Here is a 12,891-nt window from a genome sequence, read left to right as displayed (position 1 = left end):
ATACACATTTTTGTATTTGATTATATATATATATATATATCGTGTATTGCAGGAAGAGTGGTTGCTGTCGGACCCTCAGGGGGAGAGTGATGCTGATGCTGATATAGAGGATACAGACTGCAGGTTTGTGATGTGCACAAACACACAAACACAATTCTTCACACGTGTGTAACCCCACACATGTGTGATCGTCTAACCTTGTGCCTTTTACCTGGATTGGCTCAGACTTCAGGAGCCGGGCTCCCTCCAGCGAATCAGCTCGCGGAGACGTAAGCGTCCCCGCGTCGCTCGGCAAGACACCACGGAGAGCGAGGACGATGGTGGGAGGAGCCACAGATCCCATCGCTGGAGCGTCCGGCTCAGTCCGGACAGAACCCAGAGCAGGACCATCCTGGAGGTGAGACAGGAAGCACAGTGCACGGCTCCATCACAGCACACAGCAGAAGATTCATCCTGCTGATTCAAATCCACTGAACTCACTTGGTTGACTAAAGGTCTGGTGTGAGAACCAAAAAGAAACTGAGTGAAGTATGTATTAACACAACAGTTAAGTATTTCAAGGCATGAAGGTATAAACTACAGGGAGAAGGTTGAGTATTATTGGTTTGAATTCAGTTTAGTTTTTATTTACATTGTGTACATAGCGATATTCAGCCTGTAAATGTGTTTTTACTGTTTAATTTTTCTATTGTTGCCTTTAAACAACAGCTGTAACCAAACGCCTGCATTGAGTCTGTCCCCCCCCCCCCCGTCCCTGTCCCTCAGGAGAGCATATCACAGGTGAGGCCGCTGATCATCTGCCGGCCCAACGTGGAGATGCAGAGGAGCCGGGTGGATCCGCCCCGAGGCTCCAAGCTGACGTCCCCCTGGCCGTCCTCCCTCTCTCTCCCTGTCCTCCTCCTCCTCTCTCTCCCCCTCTCCGTGTCCCTCGTCATCGTTATCGTCTCCTTCCTCCTCCCCTGGGCCGGGGCTTGACCCCAACATCTCCGCCGCATCCTTCCAAACATGTGAAAAAGTTCCAACAAATCTGAAAAGGTCATAGACAGATGTAGTGTGCTGGGGAAAGGTTAGCAGGCCAGCTATGGGCTTTCACACCTCCTGTTTGGTTCAGACCTTCTGAGCTGCTGCAGCTCCTGACAAACGTCTGTCAGACACAATTCTTCAATCCGCTCCCTAAGTTCCATCATGAAACCAGAAGTCACCAGATCACATGAAGCCTGGAGCTTGGGTCAGACCCTGGTCCAGACTGCTGTGGCCAAGAAATGTTGAGATGTTTTTATTTCTTCTTTCCCTCACATGTTAAACTGATTTGAAGCATCTTGGGGGGGGGGGGGGGGGTTGACCTTGGGGTTTCATGTCACAGTGCCCTGCTCCTGAACGTGCTCCGATGAAAACAACATGAACTCAGCTTTTGCTTCTGCCTCAGAACATCTCACCTCGCTTCCTCACCCCCTCGTTTGTAAAAATAGAGCTCTCATCTCAACGAGCCACAGGAGCAGTATGATGTGTGGAGGGGGGGCGGGGGGGGCAGGCTCCATAGGAAAACATGTCAACACGACGCTGCTGCCGAACTATGCAAACACTCTGCTCCTGCTGCAGTGAAACGTCTCCTGTGTCCACTTTTATCTCCGATGAATATATTTCACAAATGCAGGGACTAAAATAAGACATGATCATATTTAGAAAGCTATAGCGGGGGGGATCAGGTGTGTGATCTACTGTGCATCTGCTCATTGGGGACAGCATATGTTATTTGACTTCTGAAGAGGTGGATCCCTTTCTTCATTCTTCCCATTCTTCTTCTTCTTCTTCTTCCTCCTCTTCCTCCCTCTGGCTGCACTTGTATATTTTTAGAGAAATGAGCTGACCTCTAAATAAAACGAGCTTTAGTGGAACTTAACTACTTTAAAGTAATTTAAACACTTTTCACAGTGTTACAGTCAAAACATTACTATCGTGTTGAAAAGTATTTATGTTTATGTGTCTGATCATGAGTGATTATTTAAGAAAGTGAACTTGACAATCAGTCGTGCTTCTTACTGTAAAGAGCCATTTAGCTGTGGCTTCTGTTCTGTACATTGAACATTAAGTTGTTTTTGAATGACTTAGACTCAATTTGTTTAATCCCTTGGAGAACGGTTGTATAAGCTCATTTCATTCATGTTTAGGACATTGTTTTGTTCCAGTCGGTTGTAATGCTCGGATTTTATTTGTGTATAATGTATCTTCACCTATGTTTACATTGGGGCAATAGAAGTTCAATAAAACTAGATTGTATTTTGACAAAAAACAACAACAACTTGTGTTTTTTCTACTAAACCATAAACCTTAAAAGAATAAGCATCTTTTTTTGGGCAACTCATGATATTTTCCTTTACCTGAAACCTGACCACAGTTACCAGTCTGATAAAAACTACCCACAATGACAGAAAAAAGGTATTTGACGTTTTGACTTCTTTGTTTTGTCCATGTCCCATCTGTGAACAAAGAGGAGGGGGGGGGGGGGGGGGGGTTATGACCTATACTGCACACAAGGGGGCAATACATATGCATTAGCTTCGCTTTTGGGGAGCTGTCATGTTGTCCATCTTTTTCTACGGTCTATGATAACAGCACATTTTGGTTTTGTGACTTTTTATATATATATTGAATGTTTTATACAATGTAATTTAGTGATGATTCTTACCCTCAGTTATCTGCCTTCCCAAAATGTTCTTTTAATTTTGTAAGAAAAGGTTCATTCAGCTGCTCAGTGGTAGATAGAGAGAGAGAGAGAGTGTGTGTGTGTGTGTGTGTGTGTGTGTGTGTGTGTGTGTGTGTGTGCGGCTGAAAGTCCTTGTGTCCTCAGGTAGGATTGTGTTGCCCACCAGTTTCATTTCCAACACACCCACTCACACCATTCCTGCTTCAAAGCATTTCAGTGGATAGATTCAGTAGAACTTCAGAGCACTAGTGGCAGAAACTTGGACTATGGGCAGATTCTCCCTACCCTGTCTAGTGCCCCTGAGCAAGGCACCTTACTCCCCCAACATCTGCTCCCCGTGCGCCGTACATGGCTGCTCACTGCTCTGTGTGTCCTGCACCAGATGGGTCAAAAGCAGAGGTTAAATTTCCCTACTGCATGAGTGTGTCTGTGCATGTGTTTGGAACAAATAAATGCATCTTAATCTTAATCTTAAATGAAGATGGACGACATGACAGCTCCCTAAAAGGGATTAAAATGCGGCTCCATCTCCCCCTGGTGGCTGACAGCAGTATAAAGGCCATAAACCTCACCTCCTCCGTGTTGGTGGATGGCATCAATCTAACACAGGGGTTTTCAACCAGGGGTCCGCGGCCCCCTGGTGGTCCGCGACGGCATTGCAGGGGGTCCGCGAAATTAACTCTGATATTTCAACACATTTCCCGATTACTCTTGAATATCGTGAAAAATATCTAAAATAAGAAAAATATGTCTAAAATAATATAAAGGTGATGAGGGGCTACAAACTGCCAGTAGTTTCCCCTGTGCATGCGTGTTAAAGGGAGGTGAAGAAGAGCGGTTGAGCTAGGTAGAAAAACTCTCAGGAGGTCTTGGAGATGTAGTTTGTGTGATGGGAATTTTTATTTTCCCAAAAAGAAGGCCCAAAAGGGGAGAATTAATAATGAAAATATTAAATAAAACAAAGAGCAAAAAAACAAATACTTTGTAATGAGAAAAATTTATTGGCATAATAGCCAAAACAATTAATTGCAATAACAGTCAACTTTACCACGTTTGTTGGTTGAGAAACAATTTCTTAGGAGAGTTATAACACTTACGTCTATCGAGTAGCAGTTCTCCCAACAGAATGAATAGACAAGTTTAAATCGGGCCTAAGCACGCCCCTACAATTGGCACAAACCATGATTGTTATTGATCACCGTTACTTTAACGTTCTCTCAACATGTCAGCTACATGTCCGTACATTCAAGTCATGAACGTTATATATTGATGTAAATATGGTTCTGAGATGCAGTACAACTACATACAAGATTTTTTCTAGATTTGTTAAGTAGATATGTCTAGATTTGTTTAAGGTTTTAAAATAAAACCAACATGGAAAACCAAATGTTAAAACTTCCTTTTATGCACATGCAGATTACTTTCTAGTCAGAATGGTGGCCCCCCGGACACAACCAGTTGAAAACCCCTGGTTGACTGAACACATTAAAATAACGTATGGCTGTTATGCCCGGCTCGAGGCAGCACGGGACACACAGGACACAGAGAGACATTTGAAATATTCCTTGAAGATGGGTTAGGGTTAGGGTTAGTCCGCACGTGCACGTCCCTCGCCCTGACCGTGACCTGGAAGGCATGCTGCCAAAAGGGATCACGCTAACATCACATGTGACTCTGCTATTTCTTTTTGCTGTCATCTGAGTCCTTCTTACAGCCCAGATTTATAGAGTCTGATGGGCTGGATAGAGCCATGCTAGATAGTGGATGTCCTTCACTGCAGAAAGGACATCATGCGCTTTAGGCCCCTTAAAACTCCTTCTCCTTCTTAAACTCCACTCGTCACCTGCACCTCATCATGTGGAGTATTCCTTCCCCTGACTCGCAGCCTGGTTACTGGGCATCATCAGGGTCCTGGAGCCAGCGTCCCTTCGTCCAGTCGTCCCCTTTACTGTGTGGGAAAGCAAGAGACCCAGATCAGCCACTGCAACCATTAGACAATATACAGATAGACCATTTCAATATCTCCTCATGCACAGTTTACATCTTTGTAGATGTGCCACTGTACTTTACTCACGTACATTTCTCCACAAACAATATATCTGTAGTGAAAGGTGGTTATTATTCTGTAGTCTTGCATATCTCATCCTATCTTGAACTGGGCCCTGTCCCACTACGTTAAAACTTTGAGAGTCCAGGAGGCGGCTGGTGTGAGCGATAGAAAATAATAGAAAACTTTCCCCCTGAATGCTCGACGGTTTTGTTACAGTTTGAGATTCATGTAGACCTTGGAGATGTATAGGAATGTATTGATAGCTAAAGCAAACCAATCCAGCTGTTATCTCTGACAGCGTGGTGATTTGTGAGGGTCCACTGTCGGCTGCTCCAGACACGTGAAGCTATTTCCCAGTCAAGGTTACAGTGGGACCCAGCTGTTTGCTTTGTCTGCCGGCTCCAACGCAGACAAGTATAAGTGTTGTTGTTTTGTTGCCCCCTCGGCCTTCCAGTCCCACTCAACAGTTGACCCAGATTCCACTGTGTTTGGCTGTAGAGGAGCAACGTGATCCCTCTATTGACCCTCTGGGCATTTAATACTGATCCTCAAGTCATATGGGCCCGAATAAAGATCCAAGACCCCCCAGCTCCGACATGTCTCGGTGCTTGAGCTCATTTTGGCAGAGATTTGCTGTGTCGCAGTTATAAACAAGATTAGTTTCTTGTTTATAACTAGCCTGGAACCAAATCTTCAATGTGTGGATTAAAAAACACAGACCTGTGAATATGGGCCTTGTTGATTATCAACATATAAAATGATGAAAGGTTAATAATAACAAAGATCAGCAGAATCGGGTTAAAAAGCAAATAAAACGTGTACAGAAATGTTTGTAGGGTTAGGGTATTTTCTTCTAGATTTGTCTTCTTATTGTTTTACTGTTGTTCTGTGTCTGTTTTGTTTTATTGCATTACGCAGTTTGACCGGAGTTTTTGTATAATATGCACTTTTATTTTTCTAACTCAGTACAAATTAACTTTATCAGTATTATTACTATTATTTTTATGAAGAAGAAGAAAAAGAATCAACCCCCCAACAATACAGCAAAAGTAACCTTAATGTATTTGGTGCATCATCTCCTCACAAATCTCTGTAAGGATTCAAACTGAAGCCGCCAAAACAGTCTAGAATTTCAGTTAGCGGGTGTATAACAGGATATGTGAGAAATCTAGGGCACCCGTACCACTTTTGAAAACTCTAATACAGGAGAGAGAGAGAGAGGAGGAGAAGGACAGGACACGGCTGCTGCCTGCAGACAGAGGTAGAGCTGCCTGCAACAGTAACATCCAACCTCTGGATTATCACCGGAGGATTTTTCTTTGTGCCGTTTGATCAAACGCTGTAAAAAAAACTAAGTATCCTGCAATTTTGTGGCATTCGAGAAGTGTCAGTGTGGTTAGTGATTTGGGAAAAGGGAGGTGGGATTTAGAGGGATTAGCACCGATTAAAGTATGGTAGTGGTTACTCTACACCTGCAGCAGGAGTGGGAGGAATGGAAGAAAAGTATGGAGAAGAAAAGGAGGAGGACATTGAGTGAGAGGCTGAGTCGTTGGACAAATCTGGAGGAGCAGGAGGAGGAGGACGATGGTGAGGAAACGGAGGAGGACAGTGAGGAAGAGGAGGAAAATGAAGCATGTTGGACAAGGAAGGAAGAAGAAGGGAGCGAGCAGGAGGGAGAAGGAGAGAAGAAGGTAAAGCTAACGGTGCTGGTGAATGATGTACAAGTCACAGAAGAAGAGGAGGAAGAGAAAGAAAATGAGGGAGAGACGGAGTTTGAGGAGGACAAGCAGGTGGATGTAGAGGAGGAGAGGGAGGTGACAGAAGAAATGGAGGGAGGAAAGAAGGGGGAGGTGGAGGAGGTGACAATCGCAGAGCAACAGGAGGAAGTAGGGGAATATGAGGAAGTGAGTGAAGAGGTAAATCTGGGGATGATGGAGCCAGAAGAAATAGAGGAAGAAATTAAAGAGAAGAGGGAACAAAATGGGGAGACAGAGGCAGAGGAACAGGAAGTGGGAGGGGAAGGGAGCGATAATGGAGAAGACAGGGAGGACAAAGGGAGGAGGGAGGTGAAAGAGGAGGAGGAAAAAGAAGTGACGCAAGCAGAAATAGTTGGAATTGGGAATGGGAGGGAGGACGAGGAGATGATAAGGAGGGAAGGAGGGCTGATAGAAGCAGAGCGATGGGAGGAAGAGGGAGAAGTGGAGGAAGCAATTGAGCCTGTGGTGAATAAGGAGGTGGAGGAAGATGGTAAAGAGAAGGAGGAAGAGCAGGTACAAGAGGAAGAAGACGGCAGTAAAACCTTAAAAGACGAAGAAAACTTCTCAGATTCATCTGAATCTGATGAAGATTCTCGGCGGATGGGATCGGAGGATGAAGGTTATAATTCTGAAAAATTGAACAACGGAAAAAGAGCCGTAGAGAAACAACACAAGGATCCCGAGGAAGTGGAAGAACCAAGGAGGAATGACAGTAGAGTCCTTGGAGTGTGGACTGAAGAGGAGGATGAGAACAAGAAGCTGACAAATGAGGAAGACTCATTCACAGGATCCAGAGGAGGGTTTCAGGAGGAACAAGATCTTCTGGAGGAACAAGAGAACTCATCAGATGAAGAGGAAGCAGATCATATATCATACAAAGACATGGATTGTAAGGATGAAGATGAGGGGAAGGTTTACTGCAGAGACGATTATCCCACCGATTTATTTCTCACTTTGACAGAGTTCAGGGACTCTTCCCTTCTCACCGACCTGAATTTGAGCACAGAGGCCGGGCAGAGTTTCCAGGTACACTCCCCTGTCCTGGCTGCTGTCAGCTCCCTTGTCCGGGAAAGCCTGAGCAGAAGAAATACAGAAAACAATAAAAGAGAAGATGATACAAGGTGGTCAATGTCCCTGGGTCCAGAAGTGGATGCTGTTGGATTAGAGGCAGTTGTGGAGTTTGCCTATTCTGGATATATGTCCCGTCTGAACAAGGACACGGTGAATCGGATAAAGGGCGCAGCTCAAACACTCTGCGTCCCTCGAGTGATGGATCTCTGCAACGAGGAAGAGTCACCGAAAACTGGAGGGATTAAGAAAGAAGAAAAGATCTCTGCTGCGGAGGAAAGGAAGATCAGTCTTCAGTCCATCAAGCAGCTGTGGATGGACAGGGTGGGCTGTGATGTCACGTTGGAAGGTATTGGAGCATCGCTTCCGGGTTAGTAGACCACCAATTAATGTGTTTATGTAAAGGTGTAAAGGAGACATATTGTGCCTCATATCCTGGTTGATCATTTTAATTTGTGTTATTACTTTAAAATCTTTTCATGCTCTAATGTTCAGAAACACTGTCCTCAGACTGTCCATCGCTGCAGCTCCTCTCTTCAGCCTCTGTCTCCAACACTTGGTCTTAGCTCCTGTTTCTTTAAAACCCCCCCTTCTGAAAAAGCCCAGTCTGCTCTGATTGGCCAGTTGGCCGGTGTGCGCTGCATTTAGCAGATGTGGGGCATCGTGATATTGAAGTTGAAACAGAAAACATTTCTTTGTGAGGGAGCGTTCCATCCAGAGATAACTGAACCATACATTAGATCATAATTCTGTAATGTTTCCAAATGACTTGAAAAGAATGTGGTTTGGATTTGCCATGATGTAATTTAATAATCTTTCATGGAACAAAGAACAAGCAGAGGCTCGTCTATAGTAAATCATCATCTGTTTAGTCCACAGAGTCATCCTGGCTGCAGGAAGCGACTACTTCCATGGCATGTTTACCTCGGGGATGAGGGAGTCCCATCAGCCTCGGGTGGCTCTCCCCTCCCTGTTGGCGTCTGAGATGGAGCTTCTGGTCGGCTGCTCATACAGCGGCACTCTGCCCCTCAGCTGGAGCTTTGTCTTTGAGATTACCAGCACCACCCTCCAGCTCCAATATCAGCCAGCCCTCTCCTTGTGTCTCGACTTCCTGCAGGGAGAAATCAATCCCCTCTCCTGCCTGGATGTGGCATCTTTTGCTTTGGCTTACGAGATGGTGCAGCTGCTCGAAAGTGCGGACGACTTTGTCCTGCGACAATTCCAAAAGGTAGCGTGCACCTTAAAGTTCAAGGATCTCCCAGCCAAACAACTCCTCAAGTACTTGAGCAGTCACTCACTCTGCGTTCCATCTGAGCTTGTTGTATTCAAAGCAGTGGTAGCATGGATTCAAGCTAAGCCCAAGAAAAGGCTCAAACTTGCTAAGGTGTTAATGAAAACTATCCATTTTCCCCTGATGACATTCAAGGAATTCAATGAGGTCCAGTCTTTGGATATTTGGACGCATCACAGCCTGGTCGAGCTCTACGAAGCAATCTTTAAGGAATTCTGCTCCAATGAGGTTTCACCAGAGAGTCAGTGCCGCATCTATCTGCCAAAAGAGAGTCTGGTCTTGATTGGGGGTGAACAGACCTCTGAAGACCTATCTAACCGCAGCATCAGCAGAGAACTCTGGTTTGGAAATTCCCTGAGGAGCCACACAGGGATAAAAAAGGCGATGGAGTGGAGACGGCTGGGAGAATTACCAGAGTCGGCGAGGTTCAGTCACGAGGTGGCGGTGCTCACTGGACAACTATACGTGTTCGGGGGCAAAAAGTATTATGGCACCGATGACACCCTGACTTCTGTTTACAGGTGAGGGAAGTTGCTCTTGAATATTCCAGGAACATTCATTTACAGCTTTCCAAATCCAGAATCCATCACTGCTTCTATACACATATTGTTTGTCTCCACATCTGTAGATATGACCCCCATCAGAACAGCTGGGAGAGACTGGCTGACATGCAGCAGAACAGATGCCTGTTCTCTGTGGTTGTGCTGGAGGGGAAGGTGTTCTCCATAGGTGGACACTGTGACCCGGAATATATAGAAAGTGTGGAACGATACTGCCCCACTTCAAACTCTTGGAGGTCAGTCTGATGGGATTTTTCAAAGCAAAGTGTAATAAGCATTTCAAGAATTTGGTCAGGTTTGCTTAACAACGATCTACTACATCGGTAGCTTGCACCAAATCTGTATTGTTGTTTGACCAGAGATTATTCCCTAGGTCAAAGATCATTCCAAAAAGGGAGAGAACTAACAAGAAACATATTGACATTTTAAAAAAGTCTGAGAATAAGGCGCCATAGTTGTAAACATGTAATTTGGTTTATAACCATGTTTAAAATATTTATTAGCTGATTATATGAAACTGTGTCTTGGCTGATCAGTGCAAATATTCGTACATATGAATCGTTTCTCTTTCAGCTTCACTTGGCCCTTGGATCTACCTCTGAGCGGTCATGTGGCAAAAGTCGTACAAGGGCAGATCCTGGTCTCAGGAGGGATGAACAGCGACTACAGGTGTCTTTCCTCCATGTTTCGGTACCACCCAGAGACAGGAAGCACCTATCTGGCGAACATGAACAAACCTCGGGCTAAACACTGCATGGAGACTCTGGGCGACCGCCTCTACGTCGCAGGAGGAACCACCGCAGGTGCACCTGTGAACGTTGTGGACATGCTTGACTGTGAAGTGTACAACCCGGACACTGACACCTGGACCGCGATCACATCTCTGCCGGTGCCGCATGTCGGAGCAGGAAGTGCGGTTTTGGAGGGAAAGTTTTACGTGCTGGGTGGATACAGCCACGAGGAATACAGCGACACAAACATGGTTCATCGTTATGACCCCACAACGCAGAGGTGGGAAAACATGGGCAAGATGCCCGGGCCCAACAATGACATACGAGCGTCTCTGCTGGTTTTGCCACCAGATTTACGTTTGTAAGACATGTTGATAAAAAGTGTGTCGCTTATTGTTTGAGATCTTCTGCTCGCCCGGTTAGGTATCAGTCGGTCGAGGCTAAAGACAAATGGTGAGGCCCCGGGCCTCTGGAATAGTTTACCTGAGGAATCAGACTTGAAGCTGTCACTGTCAGATCATCCACTGCAGATGAGGGCAGGATGAGGGTATTTCCAATATAGTTTATTTTACAGTGTAAATTAGATAAATCTTTAGGCTTGTCAAAAGTAGGACATCAATGAACTGTGGTATACTTTGGTTGAGATGAATTTAATTTATTTAAAGGTGTTTAAATCCAGGACAAAAAGTATAAAATAACTATGGATTCTAAAACTCACTGTGAACACAAGAGGGCGCTGTCCCACTTGTGGTCATAGTTCAGTTTTCAGTCCATCAGGCAGAATCAGCAGAGAAAAGAAAACGGACAATGTAGTGAGTTTATTTATTTTGCAGTATTTACGCTGAATTTTCCCACATAACTTTAATAAAATTCTCTGAGTAATGAAAACATGAATTGAGTTTTTTCTTATCATGTCAGGAGAGAACCGCAGTGAGAATATAATGTGTGTGTTGATCTACATGGGGAAGAGGAGAAACCCACAGAAGGTGGTGTGTCCGTTCAGGTTATCGAACACTCTGCCGTTGTCCCACAGCTCCACGTGCACCCTGTCGCCGGCCGCCAGGCGCAGCACAGCAGCGTTACTGCTGCTGTCCGAGCCGTCGGCTGTCGGGCTTTCATGGGTGGAAATCTGCAGGAGGCCGTTCTTCATCAACATGGCGCCCATCACGTGGGTGTTGTAGCCGTAGGTGCTGAAGCTGAAGAAGTAGGAGCCACCGACAGGCGCCGTGAAGATTCCTGCAACACAGAGAAGACACTAAATGACTCAGTGACATTACAAGTTGAGTTAATCAGCAGGAGTCTGCAAAAACTACAGAACGGATTTCCACAAAGAGGCTGACCACAGATTTGTTCTCAAACATGGGGAAAATGTAGCCTATTTTTCAGGGAATAATTAATGGGATAGAAAAATCATGTTTAGTGGTTTGATATCCTGATTGTTGTATACACTGATATGAGTGTGGGCAAACCTTTTTGAATTGTGGCTTTTCAGAACCAAGGAGCAGGAAACTCAAGGTGATTAATGAATTATCATTCAAATTAATTTATTCATGATCCAAAACAGAAAACAGGCTCCATTAGAGCTGGAATGTGATTTACACACATCTAAAAAATAATGATCAGCTTTAATTTCATAAGAGCACTGTGATGAGCTCATGTGGTCTCATTGAATTCTCTCACATTGTTTGATCTTGTTTCAAATACCAGAAGCAGGTGTTTGAGTTTAAGAGCCTCTGGACATCGAGTGATTACAAGAACAAATTAGTTTCAAACCAGTTCTTTGATGTTGATATTTTAACCAACCTGTATTGTGATCGTAGGCGTCGCCGGTGTTTGAGAAGACTCTTTTAAAAATGAGAGACTTGTCTGTGCAGGGTCCGCTGTAAATCTCCCCCGAGTTTGACAGAGAGGCCGAGAATGCGATCTGAGGAGCGGCTGTGAGAAAACATGTAGAGAAGTGTTCAGGTTAAAGTGAAAGAAATCACACGCAGAGAGTAGATGACTTATTTCAGGAATACCAGATACATTTTTCTACAGTAGAATATTGATAAACCAGTGGTTAAAGTCTGCTTGTCTTACCTTTACCACCGCTCTGTTTCAGCTTATCAATCTCCATCTCTGAGGCGTTCAGTCGTGTTTGCAGGTCTGTGCCAGTTTTGAAAATGAAATATATTAACTGACGAAATGCATTACTGGGATAATTTGTGGTAATATTCCAGTTGTGATCACGTACCTTTGTTCTCCTCCTTCAGTTGGTCTATGTCGGCCTTCTGCCCCATCAGCTGGTGAACAGTCGCATTGAGCCGGGCCTCCAGGGCTTCAAGATCCTGCTGTTGGGTTTCTACACGTCTCTGATTCTCCAGTAAATCCTTAGTCAGCTTCTCTTGAGCTCTCATCCACTCCCCCAGGTCCACGTCGCCTCTCTGTCCAAACCCGGGCTCCACACACAACATCCCCAGGAGGCTCAACACAAGCAAAGACCAGGACCCCATTGGCTCACCTGTAAATGTGTGTTGTGTGATGTGCGGTAAGTTTTCTCTTGCTTGTGGAAGGAGGTTTTCCTGCAGTGGCTCATATACCTGCCCTCCTCATTGAAGAGGGGAAGAAGTGTTCAGGCCCCTCAGGGACACGAGTTCCACTCATGTCCCAACAGGCCCTGGTAGGATTGTGCAAACATGGCTTCCAGTCAAGTTAAAATAGTAAATGAGAAAAATAACAATAATGAATAAT

At 45.0% G+C, this 12,891-nt stretch overlaps 2 protein-coding genes across 2 annotated transcripts; one reads left to right on the top strand and one right to left on the bottom strand.

The window, feature by feature from the left end:
• Positions 1 to 6,943: 6,943 nt before the first annotated feature.
• On the top strand, positions 6,944 to 11,007 carry si:ch211-63p21.8 (kelch-like protein 33). The gene is made up of 4 exons (XM_053416360.1): positions 6,944 to 7,949; positions 8,452 to 9,391; positions 9,499 to 9,666; positions 10,004 to 11,007. The coding sequence occupies exons 1-4, from the start codon at positions 7,112 to 7,114 to the stop codon at positions 10,524 to 10,526; spliced, it is 2,469 nt and encodes an 822-aa protein (XP_053272335.1). The 5' UTR covers positions 6,944 to 7,111; the 3' UTR covers positions 10,527 to 11,007.
• Positions 11,008 to 11,116: 109 nt separating this feature from the next.
• LOC128430558 (complement C1q tumor necrosis factor-related protein 3) lies at positions 11,117 to 12,744 on the bottom strand. Its single transcript, XM_053416659.1, has 4 exons — positions 12,395 to 12,744; positions 12,241 to 12,306; positions 11,965 to 12,096; positions 11,117 to 11,397 (listed from the first exon to the last, which is right to left on the bottom strand). The coding sequence occupies exons 1-4, from the start codon at positions 12,651 to 12,653 to the stop codon at positions 11,117 to 11,119; spliced, it is 738 nt and encodes a 245-aa protein (XP_053272634.1). The 5' UTR covers positions 12,654 to 12,744.
• Positions 12,745 to 12,891: the final 147 nt, after the last annotated feature.

The sequence above is a fragment of the Pleuronectes platessa genome, chromosome 23 (assembly GCF_947347685.1).
Source record: "Pleuronectes platessa chromosome 23, fPlePla1.1, whole genome shotgun sequence".
Taxonomy (NCBI): domain Eukaryota; kingdom Metazoa; phylum Chordata; class Actinopteri; order Pleuronectiformes; family Pleuronectidae; genus Pleuronectes; species Pleuronectes platessa.
The sequence above is the reverse complement of the archived record's forward strand: the minus strand, read 5'-3'. Positions and strand labels throughout refer to the sequence as shown.